The 26,539-nt window shown below is 37.0% G+C and overlaps 1 protein-coding gene across 1 annotated transcript; it reads right to left on the minus strand.

The window, feature by feature from the left end:
- Positions 1-1,971: 1,971 nt before the first annotated feature.
- LOC129255121 (sterol 26-hydroxylase, mitochondrial-like) lies at positions 1,972-26,539 on the minus strand. The gene is made up of 9 exons (XM_064095724.1): positions 26,516-26,539; positions 25,414-25,604; positions 23,911-24,113; positions 22,169-22,372; positions 17,379-17,551; positions 8,154-8,326; positions 6,864-6,942; positions 5,856-6,074; positions 1,972-5,447 (listed from the first exon to the last, which is right to left on the minus strand). Exons 1-9 carry the CDS (start codon positions 26,537-26,539, stop codon positions 5,337-5,339), a joined length of 1,377 nt encoding a protein of 458 aa, XP_063951794.1. The 3' UTR covers positions 1,972-5,336.

A 26,539-nucleotide genomic window follows, 5' to 3' on the forward strand; every position in this document is an offset into this window, starting at 1 on the left:
CTAGTAAATGCAGTTTATATTAATATGCGAGCGAGCGAAGCGAGTGGGCAAATTTTTTGTAGTTATAAGACAGAATGGTGTCCGAAAACGTCTTTCAAGTGGGCAATTATCACATCAAGGGCTATTATTTTTTCCTGGGATATTACAACCTATTATAATCTATCCCTTTTGGTGATGACAGTTGCAAGCTTATTTCCATTTTTCCGATGGCTATGGTAACGGTTTTGTTGTGATATCAACTACTGAATTACAGTTAATATCCTAATGCGAGAGAGCGAGCAACTTTTTAGTATATGGAAGACAGAATGATGTAAAAAACGTAAAGGGATGTAAAATAAGGGGAGAATTGCCAGACCGTAACAGACGCGGGAGCGGAGCGACTGCTTGAGAAATTTTGCACTTTTAGACTGCAAAATTAGGCGAATTCAAGAATACCAGTAGTATTTATCATTTGATAATTAAAAAAAGCTATCGTTTCTGTCTTAAAAAGTGTGTGTGTGTGTGTGTGTGTGTGGGGGGGGGTGATTGTACATGCCGCCCCCTCTCCGAAAATAAACGATATATCCCCCCCCCCCCAGGATTTACGCCCGTGCAGTGAACATCGTGAACAATCTTTCTTTTAAGGAACTGGATGGATAATGGTTTTAATATCTACTAATAAAGGTTGGCAATCGACAACTTATCAACAATATACTTTCGGTACTGTTCTAAACAACCTTGGGTTAAAATGTGAACCTATTGTACCATTGTCTATTAATACAAAATTGCATGCAAGATGAACATACCATAAATAACATATTTTTTAACAGTTAGTGGATTGATATGTTAAAAACTTTGAGTAGGTTAAACGAGGGCAAGAGTGTAACTCAGTCTCGTTTATGTTATTATTATACGCAAACGTCTTATAACCTATGAGCCTAAAAGTAAATAAATAAAAATATAAATTGTAATATGATCCTTTAATTAGTTGTGAACTAATCTATTTACTTAAAGCCCCCTTAATAACCTTTCTTTTAACCTTCACTATCACAAGCTAAATATAATTTTCAATCATTCTCCACTCAATTTTGTTTGATAATGAAATAATAATTTGCACAGTATATATAGCGGGTCACTGACGTCTTATTTTTTCAAACTCTGTGGAAGAGGATTCCACAGGTTCAGCTTGCACGATCAAAGGCCCGTCCTCCCCCAATGGTTTCTCTGAAACCGGAACTTATATAAGATTATACGTTGAGGATCTAAGTTTCGTGAGGGTTTGTACTCTTTTAAAGCAAACGAGCTAAATCACGCTCCTCCAAGAGTGAGATGAGGGACAGATCCCTTTGGAGTGAACTGTACTTCCTTATAGAGTGAATTATAGCTCCTTCTGGAGTAAACTGTGCATCTTCTTAGACACTTTCTAGACAGAAAGATGTAAAATACACTCTAGAAAGATGCAAAGCTCACTCGAAAATGAGTGAGTTCGTCTCACTTTGAGAAGAGGTACTAATTAGGTACTAGATTAGCTCTTCTGCACTTAATTATGAATCAACGATTCGTTTTAAATTGGGAAAGTTTACCTTTAAATAAAATGTCACAGCTAAAAATGGTAAATGTAAATCTTTGAGATTAAGACATATTCATCGCAATCTCCTTGAATCCGGAATTCGACTGGGCACTACAGCACTCAAACTTATTTTGCTTTTGATTTATACATTAGAGTGTTTTAATACAATAAAACTCAGATAAAATGCGCGTCGTATCTATATCATCATGATTCAAAATGAATGGAGGTAAAAAAAACATAGCTCCATTGATACATATACATATACACATGTGATACTTTTTTTATCCAAGTTTTGAGTAACCATTGTAACAAGTTTTATTCAACAGCCCTAGAAAGCTACTACTATAATTATCAATGGGAAGGAGGGAAAATAGGAATATAATTTGTATTATGTGAAACACCAATTAATACATAACGCTTGATTTTAATAATACAATATATATATTTTATTGTTTAACGAGACATATTAGAAGTTGATAAAAAATGTATTTACATAACAAAATGTGGTGACGATACAGATTAATCTAATCCAGTGAATTGAGAGTTTATAAGCAACGAAGCAACACAATATAAGACCATTCACTGACACAAGGCGTGATTTGAAGAAATATATACCCGAATAATTTTAGTCGCAAATACCCATCATTTTTTTCCAACACACGTGCAAAGAAAACACACATTAACCATGTTTTATCAGCATTCCATACAACGGATTACTTAGTTTTGCCTCTTTTATCGGGGAAACACTGAGGTGATTAATCATAAAGTCATTTATACTTTCTTCTCCATTCACCACTGAATTTGCATTTATTTGCCTTAGTATTAGTCAGGGGAGAGGTTTTTATGTTTATTAAAGTAACACCCTTGCATATAAATACTAATAGATACTAATGATGGTAAGTATAACAGTAAAAATACAAATGATTCATATCATACATACGGCACAGGGTTAACATCAGTTACAATTTGATTTCAAATTACTCCAGTTAAAACAACCCATCGAAATGGAGGATAAATAAGATCTAAGCATCACATTGACGTTGAATATAATACCATAAAATCTTCTGAAATCTTTGGCAAAGTGCATTTAAAGCTTCTTCAATCTTAGGTTATAAATTATTTAAAAGGCAACAATGGATACATAAAAGACAAAAATAATTACCGTCCTGACCACCGCCCACTCCTTTGCGCTCCAGCAGGCAATACAGTAAACCTGCAGGGACTATGCATGTATGGCAAACAATAAATTGCGCCATCAAACTTCAATGGCATGCCAAAACGTTTTCCCCCTTAATTATTTGTAAGAAGAAATATGAAATCTTATAAGAATATGTGAAAATCGAGGAACGGTATCCCTGCAGTCAGATAGCGGTGAATAAAAAATAATCGACAGAACAACAAAAAATACTATTTTCTTCCAATCGCTGTAAGTTTTCATTTATTCTTACATATGACTTCAATAATCAGATTGCCCATTGATATCATTTCTATTTTGGAAATGCAATCATCTAAGAATAAAGAGTTGTCCTTCCATTTGTATGAAACTTAACACCGCATCACCACAGGGGGAACATTCTACAACATTAACAGTCCAGGCCAACCTAATGCAGGGCTATCTTAGCTTTGCAAATTATTACGTGAAATGTAAATTTAAAAAAAATTACTCTAGTAAATGAAGAGGCTTTAATAGGAGGAAATTATAATTTGTAAACAATTATTTAAAAGTAAAATAACTCTATGAAAGGCATCAGCAGGGAAACAGAATCAAAGTACTTCGAAAATATTTTTAAAGGTAATTTTTCTATTACAGGATTCTGGATTTGCCTAATTAAGCAGACATCTACTCTTGTCTGAAAAACAGCATTGTACTGATTCCCACACTAGCATGCTAATTGACTCGTTCAACCTATTTTCAAAGGGGTAATGATATACAAAATGACATTTACCTAATTAAAACAGTAAAGGTGACAATTATGATATTGACGACTATGATAACGACGATGGTGATGATGATGATATGGTAGTGGTGGTGGTGGTGGTGGTGGTGATGATGATGATGATGATGATGAAAGTGATGACAATGATAATGATGATTATGATGATGAATATTATAGTAATGACAATGATAATGATGGTTATGATGATGATGATGATAGTAATGACAATGATAATGATGATTTTAATGATGATAGTGATGATGATGATGTGGTAGTGGTGGTGATGATGATGATAGTGATGACAATGATGATTTTAATGATGATGGTGGTGATGATTATGATGAAGATAACAACGATCATGATGATAATATTGAAATTGATAATCATGATGATGGGATGACGATAAATTATGTTTGAACACGCTTAATAACCCTTAATAAAACAAGTTTTTATAGCATCAAACAAAAGTGAGTAAAACAAAACATCCCATCTTCAGTAAGCTCTTCACCAAAAGAATGCTTGATCTCAAGCTATAACTAAAAGACATGTAAGGATACACTCTAAAAATCAAGGATTTAAAATAGATCAAGATCGGCTGTGGATAGTGACCAGCCGAATGTTGGATTTATTTTAAATCTTTAGGATTAACTTTCAAATCTCAAAAGATACATCATAATATTTCCCTTGGTTTGGAGTCGGTTTCATTGGTGCAACTCAAGCAAAACTACAAAGTATAAACATATGAACACAATGCAAATAAATTAGATATATAACAGGTAGATGAAACGCTTAGTCAGATAGAAATAAATATCACGTTATAGCTCGTCAATATTGGTGAACTGACTATGAATAAATAGAAACTTTATCGTAAATAAAATACGTGTAGGTAGTTATAGAAATGAATCATTGCGAAAATTGGAGACATCATTATTACAACAGAAACTTTTTTTTTAATGTTCAGTAAAATACGAATATACAAAAAAATAATCTTCTCCACTCTTATTCTATTTTTTTTTCTTTTGTACAACAAAAATTCATTGTGAGCTCAGAGCATGGCCGTACACATTTTATTTTTACCTAGGGAAGAAAAAAAAACAGCTGAAATGTTAAAGAACATACACTGACATGTGCAATTTGGAAACGATGGCTACCAATGTGATCAGAAAAGTTCCGTTTTTTAATTTACAAATTGAAATTTGGTGCACACTTGAGATAAATTTGTATGAAAAATTGAAATAAAAATGTAGGTTTTGGAAATTTAAGAAGACGCGGTAATTTTCTCTGGCCTTGTCATACAGCCATGGAGTTGAGTCAAGTGCAGAATTGTGACATTTATACCCCCAAAATCCCTCCGATGCCCTGAAATTTCCAATCACTGATTTTCAGCATGGAGTCTGACCAGAGTCAAAATCCTCGAACCGTCAAGAAGATGTCTTTATCTATCCCTGAAGTACTGTAAATGGCAGTGAGCCACTTCCCAAATCCCTTCCATTTCAAAGACCTTCCATAGTATTGGGTTATTTTAAGCGATCCATTGCGACGATTTTACGATTTGGCTTGGAACTATAATTTTTCGGTAGCGACAACATCTACCGTATTCTCTTCACCTAAAGCCGATTTAAGCGAATCTGGGAACAAGATCTTTCGCATAGGTGGACAGAAATTCTCTGTTCAATCTTCTTCGATCGTTTCCCACTTCCGGAAGGTGATTACAAGCGAATCTGGCAAAGTTATCTCTTATGTGGCTTAAAAGAGTCTCGTTATCAGCTCTTTCCACCTACATCCCTGACGCTCATTTGAAGTGTGTTTGGTCACAAGGATGGTAAGCCCGACATGATCATCAGGCTCTTTCATCTATCCCTGAAGCTGATTTTAAGAGGTGAGCCTGGTACAAGGATACCCCGGATAGCAGGGAAGACCTCTTCTGTGCCGTGGTATCGTAGCTTGAAAGATTTAGATATCTGCAAACACAAGGGAAAGAGTCGGATGTTTATTTGTAGATGCAATAATTAAAAAGCAGGATGACTCCACAATGGAGGCATAATTTTACGCAATGAAATAACGTTGTCGATCTGAAAAAGAAACAAGTGGTGTGTACGGCTAAAATTCAAATGGTGCTTACCTCGATGTTATATGTGGTATTTATACAGTTAATTTTTCCTCCACCAAAGTGCATAACATGATCATGTAGCATTTTTTAAATTAACGACTAAATCAATCAAATAAAGGTAACCATAATGTAACTAACGATACAAATATTTGATCAACAACTCATTGATAATTTATGATGCGATCAATAATCATTCAAACTTTACTCATGAGTTTGGGCTAGAATATCCTGATTTTAAAACTTTAAAATGTTCACTTACCCTTGCTAGTGCTAAATGCATCTCCAACTCGGCAAGCCTTCTACCGATACACATCCTGGGTCCAAACCCAAATGGTAAGGAAGAGAAAGATGACACTCTCCCATCAGCTTGGTTCTCCTCACCGCTATTCCTCAGCCATCGATCGGGTAAGAATGTATGAGGGTCGGGGTAGATCTCGGGGTCTCGTCCCATCACGTACTGAAGAGATCCAATCATGGTCTGGAGCAGAATGAGGAATCAGCGTCAAAATGGTTGGTGAGTATAAATCCAAACATGTAAACGATTCAGAACTAAACTGTAAAATGAATATATCAGGCCATAGTAGTAACATAGTCACATAGTAACAAAATCTCACTTATTATATCAAATTGAAAATTGGGACTGAGTAAAAGTTAATGTGAATTCCAGCAAATACATATACTCTGGACTAACCGGGGTAAGACAGTGTAATTATATGAAAGTCCTTTGAAAGCGGATAGAGGTGTTATAACATTTTATTATTATTATTATCATTATTATCATTACTATTATCATTACTATTATTACTATTATCATTATTATTATTATCATTAATATTATTATTATTATTATTAGTAGTAGTAGTAGTAGTATTGCATCATCATCATTATCATTACACATCCATAAACATGATACCCCCAAAGTATCTTTTTTTTTTTTTTTTTTTGCAGGTGTTTCTGCATTTATTGAAAATTCAATATATGAAACACAGTTATCATAATGAATATAAAGAAATACAAAAATAAATGTAATAATTACAAATTGCGACGATTACATAATAGAAGAATAATTTACATAGATATACATGTAAGCAATAATATATAAAATAAAATGCAGTGGCTGCAAATTATTCAAAACTTGTTGGGATCTAATTTCATATTCTCCAACGTTAGAGCCAATAACAAATCCGGCATGTTTTGCGGGGACTTTGGGGGAATTACCTGATTATAACAAGCATTAATGACCATTGTGGTGTTCATATTTGCTTACCCCTTTTGGTATGTGATATCCGCCTATCGCTACGTCTTTATCCAACACTCGGTTGTTGGCAGGAACTACAGGATACAACCTAGAAAAAGGGTAAAACAAATAAAATGCAGGCTATATAAACAAAAAATCTTGATGCAAAGTTTAACTTTTGTGATAAAGATTTTACATTAAAATTCAGAGACATACTGGAGATGTATACGAAGATACCTAAATCCCATTTTGGTACAACTACATGAACGTTGATCGATTTCTTTAAGGAGCATGGTTAATTCATCACTCGTTCTTTTTAAGAGAAGGTATACCCTCACTCTCTTAATATAGGTCTGCTGCCCCACTTTTTAATGACTTTATAGTAAATGATTTGAAAGTGGGCGGTATCCCTTTCACATCAAAATCACGGCCACACGTTGCATGACAAAATGCTGCAATTAAGAAATGTCAATTACAAAAAAGAAACGATTGGTATTGATAGATAGGATAATATACAAGAATATACACAATAATAGGCAACACGACACTTGTATTAAAAAGGAATCGCGCCCTCTAAATTTCATAATGTATACAGCGTTGAATTTAGACTGATTACTCTTCTTTCATTTTGGTTGGTTCACCCTCTATCGATAACTTAACATCATATTCCAAGGACGCAGTGGCTTGGATAACAATGCAACCAAATGCATAATGTCCTTCTGCAAAAGCGGAATAGCAAACGAATTTTGTCTTAATGTTTTTCATGACTTTATAATTGTAACTTCAACCCTGGTTTTAATACTATACCCTACCATAGACCTATCCTTAAACCCAACATAAAACCGCCTTGCAACCCACCTCTTACCCCGACATCTTAGACGAAATAAGCCTGGAGCAATTGTTGCAGGAGCAAATAACTTATCAGCCTTCCCATAAAGTCACTTGTGCAACACTGATGTCACCTGCACTCACCCACTTGCACTTATTTCTCCCCAACAAGTTTCTAATTATCAATAATTTATATTTCGTGACATCAATATCTTTGTTAAAATATATTTCATCACGGTTTGCATGTAGCCCTCTAACCTGCCAGCTATTGCTTCAGCTTATAATAGCTGGCCCCTTGTATTTTACACAATTTACTATATTACACACTATACTTATCCTATTATCAGTCTTTATCATCAGAATTATTCATCTCTTTATTGTCACATTTTAAATATATTAATATATATCAGTTATTACATGAAGATGTTAATTTATCATTGATCAATGAATAAAATGCAGAAACTCCTGCAAAAAAAGTGTGACTTCTCTGACCTCAGTGTTTCTTTGATGACCCCTTTCAATAGTGGCATACACTGAAGATCATCATGCTCTGGGATACATCTGTCCTTTTTGGCAAGGGCGCCCTCAATTTCTTTGGCCAGTCTCTCCTGGGTGTCTGGGTGACGAGATAGTTCATACAAAGCCCATGCCAGCGTATTCGACGTCTGTAATAATAATAATAATAATAATGATAATAATGTAATAATAATAATAATAATAATAAATGTATATACATTTAAAATATTTAGATAAAGATGATCGAGAGTCACAAATAAAGTGTATACCTCAATCAAGGTGAATATTCAAAATAAGAATAAGTATCATCTCCATTCGTAGCAAATCGAGGGAGTATAAAACGCTTGACACCGAAGATGAAATGCTGAGAAACAAGAAAAGTGGGATTGAACAGTAAAATTTACAAAATGGATGAAGAAAAGAATCTTTTGTGGAAATCTTATTTCGATATACTTCTCAAATGTAGGGTCAGTTCTATAGCAGGTCGATCACTAAATGCTACAATTATTTACATGGGTGGACTTTTCATCAGACAGTTTTGCGAGATCAAAATCACACTAAATTCATTACTGTAGAGCGATTAAAGCAGGCACGGTTCTAGACAAAAAAAATGATGGGGCTGCTGGGGGCTTCAGAAATGTTCGACGTTGGTTTATTTAATACGTTGGTTTATTATTTTATTCAATGGTCTATCGTGGGCAGCATATGTGTATGTGGGCGACTATTCTGATCTGACCAAGAAACTAATTCCCCGCCCCCTGGCCCGAAAATGTTTATATTATGTGAGGAAGCATAGCGACCGAACCAAACAAAATCACATAATAAATGCTTGAGAATGTTTTTAATTAACCATTTCATCTACATGTGTAACACAAATTCGGGCAGATGAGGGCTTGAGATTTCACTTCACGATAAGGGGACAAGAATTAAAAAGGGGGCTTGCGTTCTTAATCTTTCCGGGCATTTCATTTAGTTACACGGAAGTGAGCAAAGTAAACGGGCGAAAAATTCCTAGTTTCAAGAGCGATCTTTTCAAAACTTCAAAACGTAATATAAGGTATAATCATGATGATAGAATATGGCAGGAAATGTCAATGGTATCAATCCTCTTTAAATTTTACGAGCGAACGTGGTGACCGGGTTAAAAAAAAAATCGAAATTAAACCTAGCATGATGCACTTTATAATGAACATGCAAATAATTCTACATCTTTCAATTTCTGAATGGGATACTCGACATGCAAAATAGCGAGAAAAGAACACAACCCGGGATTACCGACCAGTAAAAAACGTGTTATTAGTCGACATAATAGAATATTGTAGGGGATTCGAGTCAAATCACTCTAAACAGAGGCATCGATCCTGGGGAGCAGGGGCGATCGCCCCATTAAAAAAAATATTGGGGGATAAACATATCGATTTGCTCGCCCATCTTAGTTTGACGTCTTGAAAAATTGATAGTATTCAATGCAAAACATGTTTGAAAAAGCATCGAAAAGCACTATCAAACCATTATCATGATTATACTTGACATTAAATTTACTATCAATATTAAGAATACAAATTTGTCAAGTTTTCGGCGCTCTTCATGTGCTAATTCCTGTGTTAAAATATATTTGGAAATTTTTTCACGCTCCCATTCGAAAATAAATCGATATTCAAATTCTAATTCAGATTTTTAATTTCCATAAGAACTTGAAAAAAAAAAAGAATAATGCTAAAATAATTTATTACATTTACAACAAACTGACTATAAACTATATGTTTCAAATAAAGAGAGAAGATAGATATCAAAGCTTTTTCACAAAGAGAAAATCCTAAAGATCAACGAAATTTCAGAGTGTTTTAGACAAATCTAGAGAACAAAATTTGAATTTCACGGCATTAGTATTCATGTTGGACGAATTACGGAGATCAATTTGGAATTGGCATTCTATATTGAATTGCAGGGGATCATTGACTTGCTATACTCGAACTTTAAGACGTATTTTTGTAAGGGAGTGCGTTGCGACCGAGCGGGAAAATTTTCGAATTAAAAAAAAAAATAATAATAATAATTTTAGAGCATTGACGAAATGAACATGATGAATGGAATACTGTCATATTCAATTCATGCATATAGGATCTACATTATATTTTTTCTGTGTGGTCGATTATTATTAACGGGGGGGGGGGGCTTGAGCGATTTTTTTTTGGGGGGGAGCTTTAGTCCCCAAGCTCCCCCTAGAAACGCCACTGGCTTAAAGACTTCTGATAAAGTAGGCCTAAGTTTCACGTGCAATGCTATGTAAGCAATTATTATTATGATTATATCAAGACATTGTAGTTATTGAGAACAATCTTGGTGTAAAAAGGTTTCCTTGAGAAACACCAAAACAATCATATCATACGCTGTCACGTTTACTTTGAATTTAGCTGGCGACAAGTCAAAGTACGCACGTTGGTAATGTATTGATATGCAAACATAGTAAGCTGCCTCGGAATAAACAGCTGAAGAAAGTCACGATTCCCGAGATTTTCGAATTCATTATCAGATATTTCAGAAGATCAATCTTTTTTTTTCTCCAAACACTAAAAAGGGGAATGGCTTTGGCAAGGGAAACCTCAACCTGGCTGGAATAAATCAGCTGCTGTTAATTTGTTGATCACAGATGGACACCCAAATACGCTTCCTCACTAAAACACACTTCCGACGTTGATTACCAGTGACTTATCGAGCTTGCAAGTACGCACGGTTTTAAACCACGAAAGATTGGCAAACTTAAGTTAACATAACTTATACGGCGGTAAAAGCTTTACTTTGAGATGAGGGCGTCTGGGGGTATTTAATCTCAAAATCCCTTGAATGTTACGAATAGCAGTTCATTATACATTATTTGAGGTTACAAGCTCATCATCATAATGAATGGGGGAGAGGGGATGACTGGGTGGGGGTATTAGGGAGGGGCGATAAAAAGAAAGGGGGAGGGAGGATAGGTGGGAGAGAGAGAGAGAGGGACAGGGAGAAAGGTAGAGATTGGGAATATGTAAATGGAGCACTGACTTTAAATTTGTTCAGATTTTTAAATCCAAAATGTCAAAGCCACTGTGATTAGTTTCATTTCATTTCATTTCATATGGATGTATTTTTATGATTATGTATGTATTATGTTTTATGTATTATGTATTACGTACTATGTGCGCTTATGAATGTTATTTTGGGCCATCCAAAGAAGCCTGATGAGCTTTCATTTGGTCCACCACTATTTTAAAATGTATTTGTATATTGCTTTGTATATATTTTAATTATGTGGAAATAAATGAAATCAATGAAATTAAATAGTATCAGTCCAATACCTAGTTATTCGTTTAATACCAAAGAAAAAGCATCCTGATTCATTTGTACTCAATCTACAATTCTTTTCATTTGACTCCTTCAAAAAATAGACACATAAGAAATAAAACATACAAAAGAACGGGGAAAAAAAGAAGAAACAAACATCATCCACAACAACTGCCCATTGAGCGATGGGAATGGAATAGTCATAGAGGGATTACAGATGCTGTCATCATCAAGGAAAGTCATACAGTATAACCAAAACGTCTGGAAAAGATTTCCTTATTACCAGGTGACACAAAGCAAAGGATTGGAAAGTCGCTTCGAATGCCTGCCTTTAATTCCGGTAGAGGAAGTGCAAATTGAGGGGGTAATGCTTTGTTGAAATGGCCAGAAATTGGATGGATTGGTTAGGAGGGATAGAGTGCATCTCCATGCCTCGTTCGGTTGAAGACAACCTGGAAGTGATAGGCGTAATTAGATTTATGCAACAACTTTCCCTCAACTGCAATTGCAGTTAGACCTGAATTTGGCAAGTCATCTTAAAGAGCGATGTAAAGACTCACAATGACCAGGCTACCCTACTTAGTTGGGAAAATGGGAATGAAATCGCCTCATGTGATCTAAAACTATTTTATGGTATTTTCATCAAGTACGTGCTGTCTTTTCATGGGCACTCATCCCGGTAGACGATATGTCAGGCAAGACATATTTTGGTATTACTTTATACTGATAACAACGCGCCAGCACAAGAGACATCTCGCAAGAATGACCCGAGTGTCTCGACCAATCTAACAAAACAACATATAATGTTGGATTGATAATCTGCCTCAACTATGTTTTAGAGAAGAGGGCGATAACGGTAACTTAGTACATGTACAGTTTGTGTGGATTATTTTATTTGACCACAAGTGATTTGTTCAATTGATGTAGGGCTCGAACTATGAATCCCAAGATCTCAAGATGTTCTGATGAGAAAATGTCGTACTTATGAAGGAAAAACGTGCTAGATTGTTGTGTTGGCTGCTATAAATTTTGCATGTGCATATTGGCTAACGTACTGCATTTGTATTAAGGCCTATATTACATTTAAACTTTTAACCTTGAGCAACATCAATATCTTTTCTGGCTCATAGTCTTATCAGTCATAGGAGACATTCATATAAACTAATAACGTGTTTCTTTTTTGTAATGGGCAAACAAATTCCAGCGTCATGAGTCACGTGATGTGTTAAAACAAGACTTTTATTGATTTGGCAAGCTTCAAATGTCCCTACCTGAAACGTAAATAGAACATGTATGTTTTAGGCATCATCGCATATCGTCTGATTCTCAAATTGCTTAACCACACTCTGTCATAATCGTGTAGCAGCATTATCCTTACGCGCGATCTGACGGCCAGCATCAGTTTCATTTTTCTACACCCGGTATCAGTCAGCACTTGCGGTCCAGAAAATTAACTTCCAATTTTCAGACATCAAGCGTTTTGCCACAATTCAATTTACCTCCGCTCCCTCGATCTGCCAGGCACCCACGTTTTGGTTTGCAGAAGGAACATGCTTCTAGCCTTTCAGCTCCTCATCATGATTGCCACAAATTGATCCCACATGCCCCCCTGGCCTAGCCGCCTGAATATTTCCTCTTATCTCCCCTCTGCTACATACTCTCCGAAAACCTCCAGGGGTTTGATGTCATTAATGCATGCGCGTATGCACCCTAGACCCTCGGCACTCGTATCTGGGGCACGGAAACTTTAGCTCTTTCTTTAAAAGCTTTCAATCTCAGACTTGGTTTATCTTGAACTTGACCTCTGGTGCAAACAACGAGGTCGCACCTATTGACATTCTAGACATTCCCTCCAGAAGTTTTTGTTTTGTTTTTACTTCCCGACTTCGGATCCAAATGACGGCGCCGCTATGCCCCGAAGGACAGTCAATACTTGATTTGCTTATCGTAAAGTTTGGAAGTTCAAGGAGTACTTTCTTAACCTCCAGGGAGAACATTCTTGAAGGGGAGAGTATTTCAGTAGAAAGAAGTAAGGTCGCGATTGGAATGAACTAATGTCTCAAAAAGAATTGAAGTGTATACTTAGTCAACTCGTGACCTTTTGGGTTGCTGTAGGGGTTATACTAAGGGTGACGTAAATATACATGGAGATTGTGCCTGGAGAATACATAAGACTGTATAATTATTTTGATAAAAACACATTCCCAATAATAAGGCAGAATGAAAAAATAAACTCCATAGAGCTTATTTTGATTTAAGAGTATCTTAGTCAATATACGCTTGAATAAAAAGTATTTAGATCAAAGATTGACATGGAAAGTTCAAGCAGGTTCCAAACTTCCTACTTTCTTCAGTTGGCTTCATCAGTCATCATCTTTGTATCTACTGGTTTTTTTTCCACTGTCTTCGTAAATATAGATCGTGTCAAAAAGTAAAAAAATATCATAAGTTGATGACTGAATGATTTATATTTTGTTACACGCATCCATTTCGGGATGCGTGTAACAAAATGATCAAGAACAAAAACACATCGTGTAAGATGAGATGACGAAATCGCTGCCAAATATTCCACAGAAATTATATGCCAAGAATCAATTCGAATGCCAGGAATCGAAAGTTGTTGTCGTTTCCTTTTGGTGTCGAGATAAGATCGCAGAGGGTTGCGACGATGAGAGCAAATAGCGAGCTTTCGCACCGCCACCCAGAACAAATTCTAGAACACAGAAATGTCTTGAAAATGCCCGTTAAATGACAAGGGACAGCTGGGAGGTCTTTGTCGAAAATTGGTGAACCGGAATAGCAATTCGTCCTAAGTTTTGCAGCTGACAACAAAATTGCAAATAATGACGTTTGTCCAGAGGCGGGACGAAACTGCTGGTTTTTTTTACCAGTTGGCGGCGTAAATATTCTTTGTACTGAATGAACGCCATAAAATCAAATTAACAAAAACAGCAACAACCAATCTTTAACATTTTCTAGGTTGTTCTTTGTCATGGAGGGCATTTGACATGACATTTTCACATTGGATGAACAAATAACGCAATCCTCGAGGTTTCGAGGTCTCGTTTCTATATAAAAAAAAAACGTTTCGGCAAACAATTATTTTATAAATTTTGGCCCCAAATGGCAGTCATGCGTCATGAAATTGCTATACTTCTATCAGAAGCCTTAACCCTATCCAGGCCAGAGGGAGGCCTCGGAGGCCCCCCCCCCCCCTCAACGATTCGCGCAACATTTTCGCCACGCGAATTCTTTTGACTGCGCCACTGGCTGACTTTTTACTTTCAAGTCTTGCGCACCTTTTGAGACCAGTTTTGCGTCATCCAGGTACGTGGTTCCGAAATTACGCAACATTATGTAAGTGCATGTCAGACCGAAAATTGCTCAAAATCGTGATTTCGTGTACAAAGTCATTGCAAATTGTGTTTTCAACCAAAAATCATAAATGTATGATTATTTCTAGTTTTGCTGGTTTAAATGTATTTATTTTATGCTGTTTATGATCTCAGAAGGGTTCCCAACAAATTCCATTGAAAAAAAAGAAAAACAAAAGGTCCAAAAACAGAGAAATACGTAAGAAATTGCAAAAAACAATATAATAAATAAGAAATTGATCTGATATCGCAATTGCTAAGAACTCCACAAAGAGTTTCTATGCCATGAACATTTGGAGCTTTATTTAGGGAATAAGAGGGGGAAATATGATTTCGCATACTAATTACGTATAAATTAGCATAATCACTTAAGCAAGAAATAAGATACTATACATTTTTGTAGATAATGTCCCATACAACTTGCGTGCCAATTTTCGGCGCGATCACGCGGCCAACGGCCGAGATCTCAAGGGGAGGGGGTGCCTGGGAGGTGCCCCCCCCCCATCGGCCATATGAACTCCCAAAATAAACCGGCCTAGATAAAGGTTAAACAATCTATACCAGGGTCCTAATGAAAAAAAATATCTATACTATACACCAAACAATAGGCCTTTTGTTGCTATTAACAGTTTCAAAGCTACAAAATAGTTTCTAAAATTGCTACTTGTTAAATAAAAAAATTCTGAAGCAAAACAAGAGATAAATGTCTAAAATAAGTTAAGTTACCTTGAAGAAAAGGAATAACAACAACAACAGCAGCAACAGCAGAAAGAAAGAAGAAAAAATTGATCGATATTGTCTCTCAACATGGAGGTGCCGTGGCCGAGTGGTCTAAGGCGCCTGGCTATACATAGAAAATCCGGGGTTCGATCCCCGGTCGCGGCACCTATGCCCGTGAGCAAAGCATTTAATGTACAATGCTCTTTTATCCTGCTTTCAAATAAATGGAAATGCTATATACATTATTTGTGTGCACTTGTTTAAAAGAAATATGGTCAAAATGAGGGTCAAACAAGACTTGCAACTTACAAAACTGTCATCATAAACAAATACATTTATTAAAGGCGGAATTCATGGCGTGAAATCAAGCGCTCAGATCTTCAATTCATGACACTAAAGGCAGATGACATTTTGATGATTAGGGAATATGAATGATGATACAGATATAAGGTCAGATGAAGGGTAGGACGAAAGTGATATGAGGGTGAGGTGCTGGGCAAAGGGCCAGCTTGAGATAAGGTTAAGGTCAGGGGTAAGGTGGCGTAACGTGAAATAAAATATCAACCAAGAATAAGGAAACCTTGAAAATTACGATTAGCGCTTCCAATTGACATTACCCTATTTCATTATCCATAACATCTCTCAACTTACCCCCCCCCCTCCCTCTCCCGTTTCTTTTCAATATCCCTTTCCCTCTAGCTCTTTACTAATGAATTGATTGCTTTGCTTCTTTTCATAATAATTTTGTTTTATTTCACGACTTTGCATCAAGCTTATTCTGTAACCCTCGCTAAATTTCCCGTTCTTATGCTCCTCTGTCCCAGATTTTACCTTCTTCCTCCTACCCCCCCCCCTTTCCTTCCCTCTCATTCTCTCTTCCTGTCCATCATTTATTCTCTTTAACCCTCTTTACATCATCCACTTTTCCTTACTCACCACCTGCCCCACCTCGTCTCTCCTGCTCTCCCTTCCCTCAGCCATTTATCGCTCTGTAGGTAGTGACATTTCCATGTTAATGCGACACCCACTTGATCTACCTAATCACTATTCATTAACGTTTCTGTTTTTATCTCTCTAACGTTCCCAGCAAACTTTCAACAAGCTCGCATGAGGTCACCAGCTCGGACCTGTCCAGTAAATGATTCCAGAAGGGGGTAAAATGATTGCGTATTAAGATGATAGTAGATTGTTAGGATATCATTTCCATACACGCTTAATACTATTTTATACAAGCTTTTATTATATAATTATGCTGAGGTAAAATTGATCTTGTACTCATACTTTGATTTGTATCTGTATTTGATTTATATTTGTCATGGAAATGAAATAGACTTCTTGAATCTATCATCTTTATTGATCTGCATGTTATTACGCATATTTTCACCACAGTGAGATTGCAATTAAACTGATTTTTCTCTCTCTCTCTCTCTCAGAATAAGACAGCCTTATACATTAGTCTTCATTGTTTTCTTCTCCCAGATAGAGTTCAGATAGAGTTATAATCACTTTCTACTGGTATCTAGTAAAGTCAAACTATTAAAATCACTTTACGGATAGGGGCCTACAGCCCACTCGTCAGTCAAATATGATTATTTTTTCTGATCATGCGCAGATCTATTCCTCACACTTAGAATTCCGTCGTACTTTAGAAAGCGTCTTACGGTGCAGTCACACCGACCAGACCTCTCAAAACCGACTGATGGTATGTTATTATCAACAACGTAATAATCCTCCGTCAGTTTGGGGTCGGTTTTTCTGCCATGACTGTAGCATTGCATATACCTACCGTATCAACGCCAGCGAGTAGGAGCTCACAAGAGTTGCTGTAGACCTCTTTCATACTAAGCTGCTGACTGGCTAGCAGATGGCTTAGGATACCGCTGTCTTCTACCACGCCACCTTCCTCTACCAAGGCTGCAAGAGATAGCTCCTGAAGACGATCGTCAATTGACTTCTTGGCTGCAGAGAAAGGGACGAAGGAAGAGAGAGAGAAAAAAATAATGAGTAACCGTTTGCAATGATTAAAGAATGAGGGACGTACGGAGTGCTCAAGAACGTAAAAAATGTATTGTCAAATGCCTCATGACAATGAACACACAAGGAGTCTTTGTGGAAAATTGGTGAATCAAAACAGCAGATTCGTCCTTGACTCTGGACAAACATAATATTTGCAATTTTTCTTCATCTCCGAAACTTAGGATGAAACTGCTGTTCCGGTTCACCAATTTTCGACAACGGCATTCATGTTGTCCTTTGTCACTAGACAGGCATTTTCAAAGCATCCACTGAGTTCTTGAAACCTCCGAACGTCGCGGGGTGAATACTTCCTAATATCCCATTGAAAGCTTTAACTAGACGATCTTTTTTTGGACCACTCTTTTGGAACTCATTACCTAACTCTGTTAAATCATCCAAATCTTTAAATCAGTTTAAACGTGCATGTCTCCAAAAGAAAGCACTTCTAAACACGGATTTCCATTTATTGTAATGATTTGTTTTCACCCCCCTCCTCCTCTCTCTTAGACCTATTTGTAATTATGTTATGATTACGATTATATTGTTATTGTTTATTTTATATGTATTAATATGATTTATTCTTACAATGGGGCCAATTTATACAAGCTTTTGTGCTTTCTTTGACCCCTCCACATGTAATATATCTCTTAATGTCAATGATATGTATATTTTTAACTGTGGAAAAAAAATTAACCGGAATTCTGCGGAAAGGAGAGCACACAAAAATCATCGCTTAATTCGCCGTTGGACACGACGAGCGCTTAGAAGATGCATGCACCACAAGACCCAGTCACACTGACAAAACAATTAGTTATTCCGATTGGCCAATCATCAGTCGGTTTGGAGTTACATTCATCGCTACGACTGCAGCATAACAGCGAACATCTCAATTACCGTACAAGAGTCTGTCTCTAATTCAGATATAAATAAAAATTGACGAATATCAAACATATAGTCTACTACTAACTAAATTCATTCGTGCTTTTTTTATTGAGTTAAATACAAATTACGATCAACAATGTCTTTTCTCGACATAACATGAATTAATGTCACGCGACTGCACTAATTGCTCTTCGATAGAGGAAAGCTCCACCCCTTTGCGTTTTCCTATAACAATAGAAGATACAAGGATGTCTTAAAGAAGAAAATATAATGGCGCCCGGATAATGACGGGTATGTGACGAATCAAATACAACCCATTAAAATATATCTCTCCGGGGATAATAAGTCATCGTTTTGACATTGCTATAAATATTCAATCTGTTATGTGTTTTATGTGTTTTGATGAACGACTTATCCATGCCGAACAAAACATGAAGGAACAAAAGAGTTTCGTAAAATTGGGCCTGATGATTCCGAAGGGAGTTAGTATGAGACTATGAACATTTTGATGATCGTTATGGATGGAGGATATGATAAGCCATTCAAAGCTAAATCAAAACTGTTTTAAAATCTATTATGATTATATGTTATTGTCAGATAATTTAAAGAAATAAGAAACATTTTGTAAAGTTTATATTAAAAATTATGTTAATCCCAAAAAGGAACGAGTTGATTTATTTTTAACAATCGTATACGTTAATGTCTTAAAGCAGCTTTTGATACTTGCCGAGTAAAAAATAATACCCCAAAAGCCAAGATACACCACATGCTTTTAAATATATTTCCGTAGGGGCGACTTTCACGAAACAGTATTTTATTCTAAAAATCAAAATCTTAGTACAGGGACGTCCTACATAAACTTACGTGAATTGTTATGGTCTCACATGCATCTTCACGGGTTGTCCAATAAATTTAGAGTAAGAAGAGTTTCAAGAAACGGACGCCGGGAATTCTAAGACTAGGATTGACCCTGTATCTTATCAAAAATGAAATATAGGTTTCGACAGCTTTTGCTCTGCAATATCCCAGGGCTACAACATCTCGCTCGAGTTTGCATAACTGTTTATGATATTCCTCTTGACCATAGTGGTTCAGACAGGAAGTGGGCTGAGCAACTTCTTGTTCCTACAAGATCGCCCGAGACCCGTTCTTACAGGAGGGGGAAATGAAAAAAATTACCTCAATGAAAGGCATAAGAAAGTCCCAAGATGCACGCCGGAGGGGGAAAATGACCACAGGCTTAATGAATAAAAGGCGTATGCAGAAATGACGAAAGTTTGCCCTAGAAAGTGACAAAGTGTTGTATGGTAGATCGAAAACCACCTTGTTGGTTTGTACACGACTATTGTCTTCGAAATATAAATAACCACTTTTTAAACAGGATTTCGTTTATTACACATTGGAATCTAAGTGATTATCGAATGAAAATTAAACCAATTTGATCCGAATAGTAAATTAGTTAAACTGAATGAGTATTAGACCAAGCATTGTAGTGTTGAACAAACGGCAATTACACTAATTTGGTATGATAGGAGGCCAAAAGAATTTAGCCCATAATTATGATATAAGACTTTTTGAGAAGGAGACCAACTGTTCGTAGACGAAGTAAATATAAAGGAGGGTACCATGACCCATCATGATGTAGCTAGGAGTTCAAGTGGGTGATGCAAAACTGTACTTTTTCAAAAGTTATGTACCCTGCTGTATTTGCAGTAAGATCTGACTTCGTTTATATTTATATTTGTAGTTGTTATATTATCCAAAGGAACTGTTGCTGGGCTAGCGACATGAGCGCCTCTGGATGGTGTGTACGCTCAATAAGACATGGCCATTCCTATTATCATAATTAATATTATCATTATCATTATTATTATCATTATTATCATTATTATAATCATCATTATCATTATTATTATTATTATTATCATTATTATCATTATTATTATTATTATCATTATCATTATTATCATCATTATTATCATTATTATCATTAGTATTAGTATTTAGCCAAATCATAATGTAGGCAACAATCATGATCCTCAACCATCATCGTCATCATTCTCATCCCTCGGGAGATACGATGACGAGAGGGCTGGGTGTTGGTTACTATAATTATATACGGTACCACTATGATGTAGGTTAGTCTAAGAGTAAAGTCTGAGAATAAAGATTCTCTCCTCTCAATGCCCACCCTTGTTAAAGAATATTGTTGTTGAAGTGTCCGTGAAAATGGTTGTTCTTCCATTTTCCCCATGTTAAAAATAAGAAAAGAGAACACTGATCTAGTAAGGAAATTAACCTTTTAATTTTGAAAGATATATAATAAACAATTTTGTCTAAAAGGGATTAGGAAGTAAGAATACATGATGTAATGTAGATGTCTTCACAACTCATTTAATTTCAGTCATTCTCAAGCATCGACACGTCCCAAAATCTTACAACATGATTAATTCAAAACCCTGACGTGAAGGGGAGGGCGGCAGGCGGAGATCACTCTAGACATCGCGTCATTATCTGTTCGCAGCTGACTTACGTAGACCTCAATAATTTGTCATAATATAAATCCAAAACATTTAATTGAATTCAATTTACAAATATATTGCTAGCCGTCCTAAACAGCTCTTCGAGTTCAAAGCTAAGCTATGCAGTGAGGAGAGATCAGTAAACCTCTAAATTTTCAACATAAACGTGATAGCATACTGCAGGTTAATGCTCTAAAGATCATTAATGTAAATCATAAGCGGCTTTATAATCTCCCCTTAATCTATCAAACCTGAGACGCTAGCTCTACCCGGGCTCATCCCCGCCGATAAATCACAATCAAAGACAATGTAAAAATCAGTGATGACCTGTCGCAGGATGTCTCAATTGCCGCACTGTGATTTGATGTCTCCCTTACGACATCAAGTGTCAAACCCATTAACGAACAGATTGTGAGGTTGTCCTATGGTCGTCTAAGGAGACGATACACTGGAGTCCCGGTGGAGCCAAATGCTTAGCCTTTACATCTTGTAACCTCTCCAATACCATGGTGGCCGAGAAAGAACCGGTGCGGTCGTATAGACGCATGCTCAGGGGACGCTTCTGCGCCACGGTCAATTTCATAAACTGACCAAATGCGTACTTTAGATAAACCTTCAAGAAAAAAATTTGCCAAACTTTTTTTTTATAATTCCCAAAGTCCCCATCTCCTCCTTCGTTCTAGAAAAGCGTATTTTACTTATCCCAAAATCTCGACATCTAATGTCCTCTTATCAATATTCCATCTGCAGCAGTTGGGCAATGATAGATCGCGATCAAACAAGGTTTAGATTCTAAAGACAAATAGATACCTATACAAACAGTGCATCAACCGATCCTGAACTAGAATTCAAGTCTTTTGATATTAAAAAAGGAAAATAGAAATACTAGCCCTATATTACGTTCCTTCGCAGAAATGTCAGGATTCCGCAAACTCATCTACATCTCTACATGGGCTTAGTAGAAAAATTACACAGTCTATGAAAGGATTATGTGCCAACAACAACATGCGTGGAAGAAATAAGGAAAAAAATAATCACCAATATAATGATGTAGATAACATCGCATAACATTGATATTCATGCGCGCCATGTGTGAATGTATTGACGGTGTTTCATTTCCTCCCTGCAGACGCGCTAGTTTTGGCACAGGTCTTACCGAAGTTGAAGATGTAGTCCCAGGCTGCTTCGTGGTCCCTCCAAGGCTTGAGGTTCCACCGCCGGAACCACTCGGGTGAGGTGAGGAACATGATCTGACCCGATGCGAACATCTGACCTACCGCATTGATGAACCTTTGAGACTCCTCTGGGATCGGTTCTTTCAGACAACCTATCCTGGTCTCCAGGAGAAGCTTGAAGACGGCTGACAGGGGCGAGATCAAAGGAGATAGACAATGGGTAAGATATGCAAATCTGGTCATTCTGGTGGGTGTTTCATAAAGCTGTTCGTAAGTTACGAGCGACTATACGTACGACTGGTGATCGTATCTTGCGAAATACACCAGATTTTCATAGGTGTTGAATTAGTTTCTAACAAACGATCACCAGTCGTGAAACACCCACCACCACTGGGAAAGATCCTGCATCCAACTCAACTTGATTTCAGGTACTTTTGGAGTCATGATTATGAATCATTGATAACAAAGGAGGTAACTAATGAGTAATTCAAACTTGGACCAACTTTGAATTTGACATAATACACGAACGAGGTTGATACAGATTTTAGAGTTCAGATTTAGTGCTGTGGTGATCAAAGACCATAAAAAGGGGAAACAAGAATTGAAGGATAGTGTAGCTCTTAGAAATGAACTTGTGATAGGTTTAAATGTTCGCTAAAACGTCATCCTACACAGACGATTCGTCAAAAAAGCGAAAGTGTCTTCAGAACCAATATCACTTGAAGGACTGCAAGGAACATCCTGAGGATTTGATGAATATACCTTACATTTTATCAATTCCTATTAAAAAATGAATTCATATCAGCTGTGAATAGAGACAATTTGAACTCTAGATTTAGATTAATTCTTAATCATAAGTGATTTAAAGTCAAATCTGTAAGATTCAATCTAAATCCACGTTCGACAAAAGTGGCTACTTTTCACAGTTAATCTGGATAGATATCGAATACATGAAATTAGTGGTTTTGAACTAACATAATTTCCGATTGCTTTTGAGAATAGTAACGAATCCATGTCAGACATGGATTCGTTACGAAAACTGAATTCCAGATACCGTCAAAACAATCAGATGATGTTCTGCAGACATATCATGTTGAGACGGATGTAGAGGGTATTATTTACAAACGCACAGGAAGTTGTTGAGCCAAGTCGTCCATTACTCACCAGTATACCGGCACACAGTTTGACAGATGTGACACTTCTTTACTCGGGATTGTTTAAGATCTCAGTCTTAAACATTAGTGCACTGATAAGTGATAACATAACGCAATGATTCTCAATTCAGAGTAGTGTTCAGGGTTCGTTGTATCTTTTCATGTAGGACCGCATTCTAACAAAAAATTCGTTTTAATCATTTAATGTTAAGATATGTAGTTAAAAAAAGCGACTCAAACCTCCATCAGCAAGAAGAAACCTACCAGTATTTTAAATACTAGAAATGTGAATTTCTAAAAGGGACAAAGGGACAAATTTAGCATAAGAAAGAATCACCAATCGTCCGTTAAATCGCGCGTCACTTATGAACAGCTTTATGAAACACCCACCAGGACAGCGATGTTTACGTCGTTCCCAGAACAACACCCAGATAGGCGAGCAGGAGATGGGTAAAAAGTGGCTTAAAAAGCCTCAACTGGCAACTACTGTACAACAAAAACTTTTTTAAATACTTTTTTGAAAGTATAATATGCTCTGACAATATTCTACAAGACATAGCAGCACTCACATTCCATCGACCACTTGTACATCTCGTTCTGAAGATCCGGTACCACTCCATCGCCTTCACCCTTGGTGTCTCGAACGAAGCGGAGTCTCTCGATCATGTCGGTGACGATCTCGTTGATGACACCGGTGAACCCGGCTACCTCCCTGGGAGGCATGATCTTCTTGCCGATCGTCCGTCGAGCTCGATGCCATTCTTTACCTTCGCTAGATAATATATAATAATAATAATAATAATGATGATGATGATGTTGATGACGGTGATGATGATGATGATAACAATGATAAACATGCAACATTTATATAGCGCTTAATACAATTTTATAAGCACTGCATATCTATGATATCCCCGGTTTTAGCACTTCTATCTTTCATATCGGGAGCTTGAGCATTCAAGGAGTTACTGGGTATCCATATCCACTGCAATTAACTGGAGAGTGGCAAATGTAGATAAAACGTCTTGTCAATGTACGCGAACCTTCATGACCTTGTTGTTCAAAGTCCGGAGACTTATCCACTGAGCCACTCTACAGATAGCGAGTGTGAAGCAGGGGCCGTGTAACGGTTTTCAAAGTGGGGGGGGGGGGGGGTGGAGCTGAGCCAAAAGTGGGGGGGGGGGGGCAGACCATGCAAAAATCACAATCATATGGTAATTTTTAGGTTTTTGTACATGGTTTTAGAAAAAATGGGGGGGGGGGGGCTGAAGCCCCCCCCCCCCCCCCACGTTTCCGCGGCCCCTGTGAAGGATGGATAAAGGGGAAAGGGAAGCAGAATATTATAAAAACATACTGCGGGACATACTGCGGTAGAGAATGATGTTTCGACTCAAATCGATATTGGTCCGAGATGGTTAAAATCATTTTAAAATCACAAAGTTAACTAAGAGTACAAAATAAACTCAATGGCCCGTATTCTGAACAGGGTTTAACTTAGACCGTGGTTTAACTCTGAGCTATAAGTATGGGAAGCCAAACATGTCAAGATTTGTTCACATGCAATGTTTCTTACGTTTACTGTGCTCTTTCCTAATTCTTTAATGGTGAAGACATTTTCCTTCCCAGACAGTTAAGAATGATTTGAGAGTCAAATGAAAGCAAGTGAAAATAATATCATGCAGTAGCTTTTCGTGATCTCAAAAAGAAACGGCATGTTGCACATTTCAGACAATCGTTTTCTTCTTACTTCCCCGTGACCCAGTTTGTAATTCTTGGTAACATAACCACGACTACGACCCCATTTATAGTGACAGAAATGTGTCAACTTTTCCAGAGCCCTTGCCTGGAGAGTGATCTACGGGTTCAGAACGCTGTCATTCAAAGGCAACTGTAGAAAGCTTTCCAAAACAGGATGGAAGAGGGTGAAAGATTATCGTGATCAGTCCTAAAGTTAAGGGGAAAAATATCCGTAAATAATATTCATTTTCATCGGAGCATTCCGTTTCTCTTTGCCTTGCATCCTGTTTTCAAAAGCTGCTTATAATGACTTTCATCACCGGGGCAAGACTTACTGCGTTAGTACTCCTAATGATTCATCCCGGTGTGCTCTGTAGACCTTCCAAGGCTTCATGTCTAACCTCCTCGGATACCTGCTGTCGTTTCTGTACATGGCTTCCACAAGACCTGGCTTGGCTAGGTTGACAAACTCCAAGGTTCCTAAACGCTCCTTCCATATCGGGCCGTACTTTTTGGTGAAATCGATCTACATAAGACAAAGAGGGAGAGGATGATGATATTGTGTAAAATCGCTTATTGTACAAATTAATGATAAAAAGGAACAGGGGACCGTTGCGGGATGATTTGCGTTCATGCGCAACACTCATTATGCGTTCTTCTGATTAGCTGATAATCAAGTTTCGTTGATTGCGCTCCCGCTTTCTGAAACTGGCCCAAGCAATATCCCGACAATAGAACACATGCATACGGAAAACAACACACCATAATTTATCAAGGAAAAATCAATAAGGTTGAAATAACAAAAGATAAATTTCGTTGTCATTCAATAACTAAGGGTAAAGGATTGTTTAGACATAAACATGTTTTATGAAAGAAAAGATTGCATAAGCCGCCCTACCAGATGAGGTAGTGACACACAATTGACGCAGTAGATCACCTAAATAGATGGAGTAAAATCAGGAAATTTTCGACATTCTAGATGGATTTCCTCATTTTATTTCTGCGGTCTTAAAACTTATTTACCATTTATTGAAAAATGAAGAGTTTTGGATTGGGCAAAACCCTGCATCACGAAGTACGACACTCAGAGCTTTGTTAAGGCAATGAAGTTGTCGTTCATCTTTAAAATATTGGTGACAATAAACCTTCTTCTTGCTTAAGATGGGTCATAATGTTCCTCACGATTAGAAATGATGACACAGATTACGACGAAAAGAGAAAAAAAATTATCAAGCAATATCCTTCTTGTCTTTGTGTATTTTGGGACGCTGCCAGGAACAGGTGGGGCAGACAAGCCAAAATCTTTGTTTTCCTTCCATCTTGAGAATTAAACATCAGCTTTGTTTTTTATATCTCTCGCTCTCTTTTTTCTCCTTCTAGTCATATTTCATGGGGTGTACTTAACATATTTTCTGTTCACTTGGGTCTTCACCACACCCTAAGGGCCTCCTCCTTATCCAT

This window comes from Lytechinus pictus, chromosome 2, assembly GCF_037042905.1.
Source record: "Lytechinus pictus isolate F3 Inbred chromosome 2, Lp3.0, whole genome shotgun sequence".
NCBI classification, from domain to species: Eukaryota; Metazoa; Echinodermata; class Echinoidea; order Temnopleuroida; family Toxopneustidae; genus Lytechinus; species Lytechinus pictus.

Bases quoted from the DNA above. Each gene is read 5' to 3' on its own strand.
- LOC129255121 (XM_064095724.1), bottom strand. From the start codon at position 26,539: ATGGATAAGGAGGAGGCCCTTAGG. The intron at 25,605-26,515 runs GTGTGGTGAAGA...TGTCTTATGTAG, and splicing joins ATAAGGAGGAGGCCCTTAGG to ATCGATTTCACCAAAAAGTA. The intron at 24,114-25,413 runs GTAAGTCTTGCC...TATATTATCTAG, and splicing joins TCATTAGGAGTACTAACGCA to CGAAGGTAAAGAATGGCATC.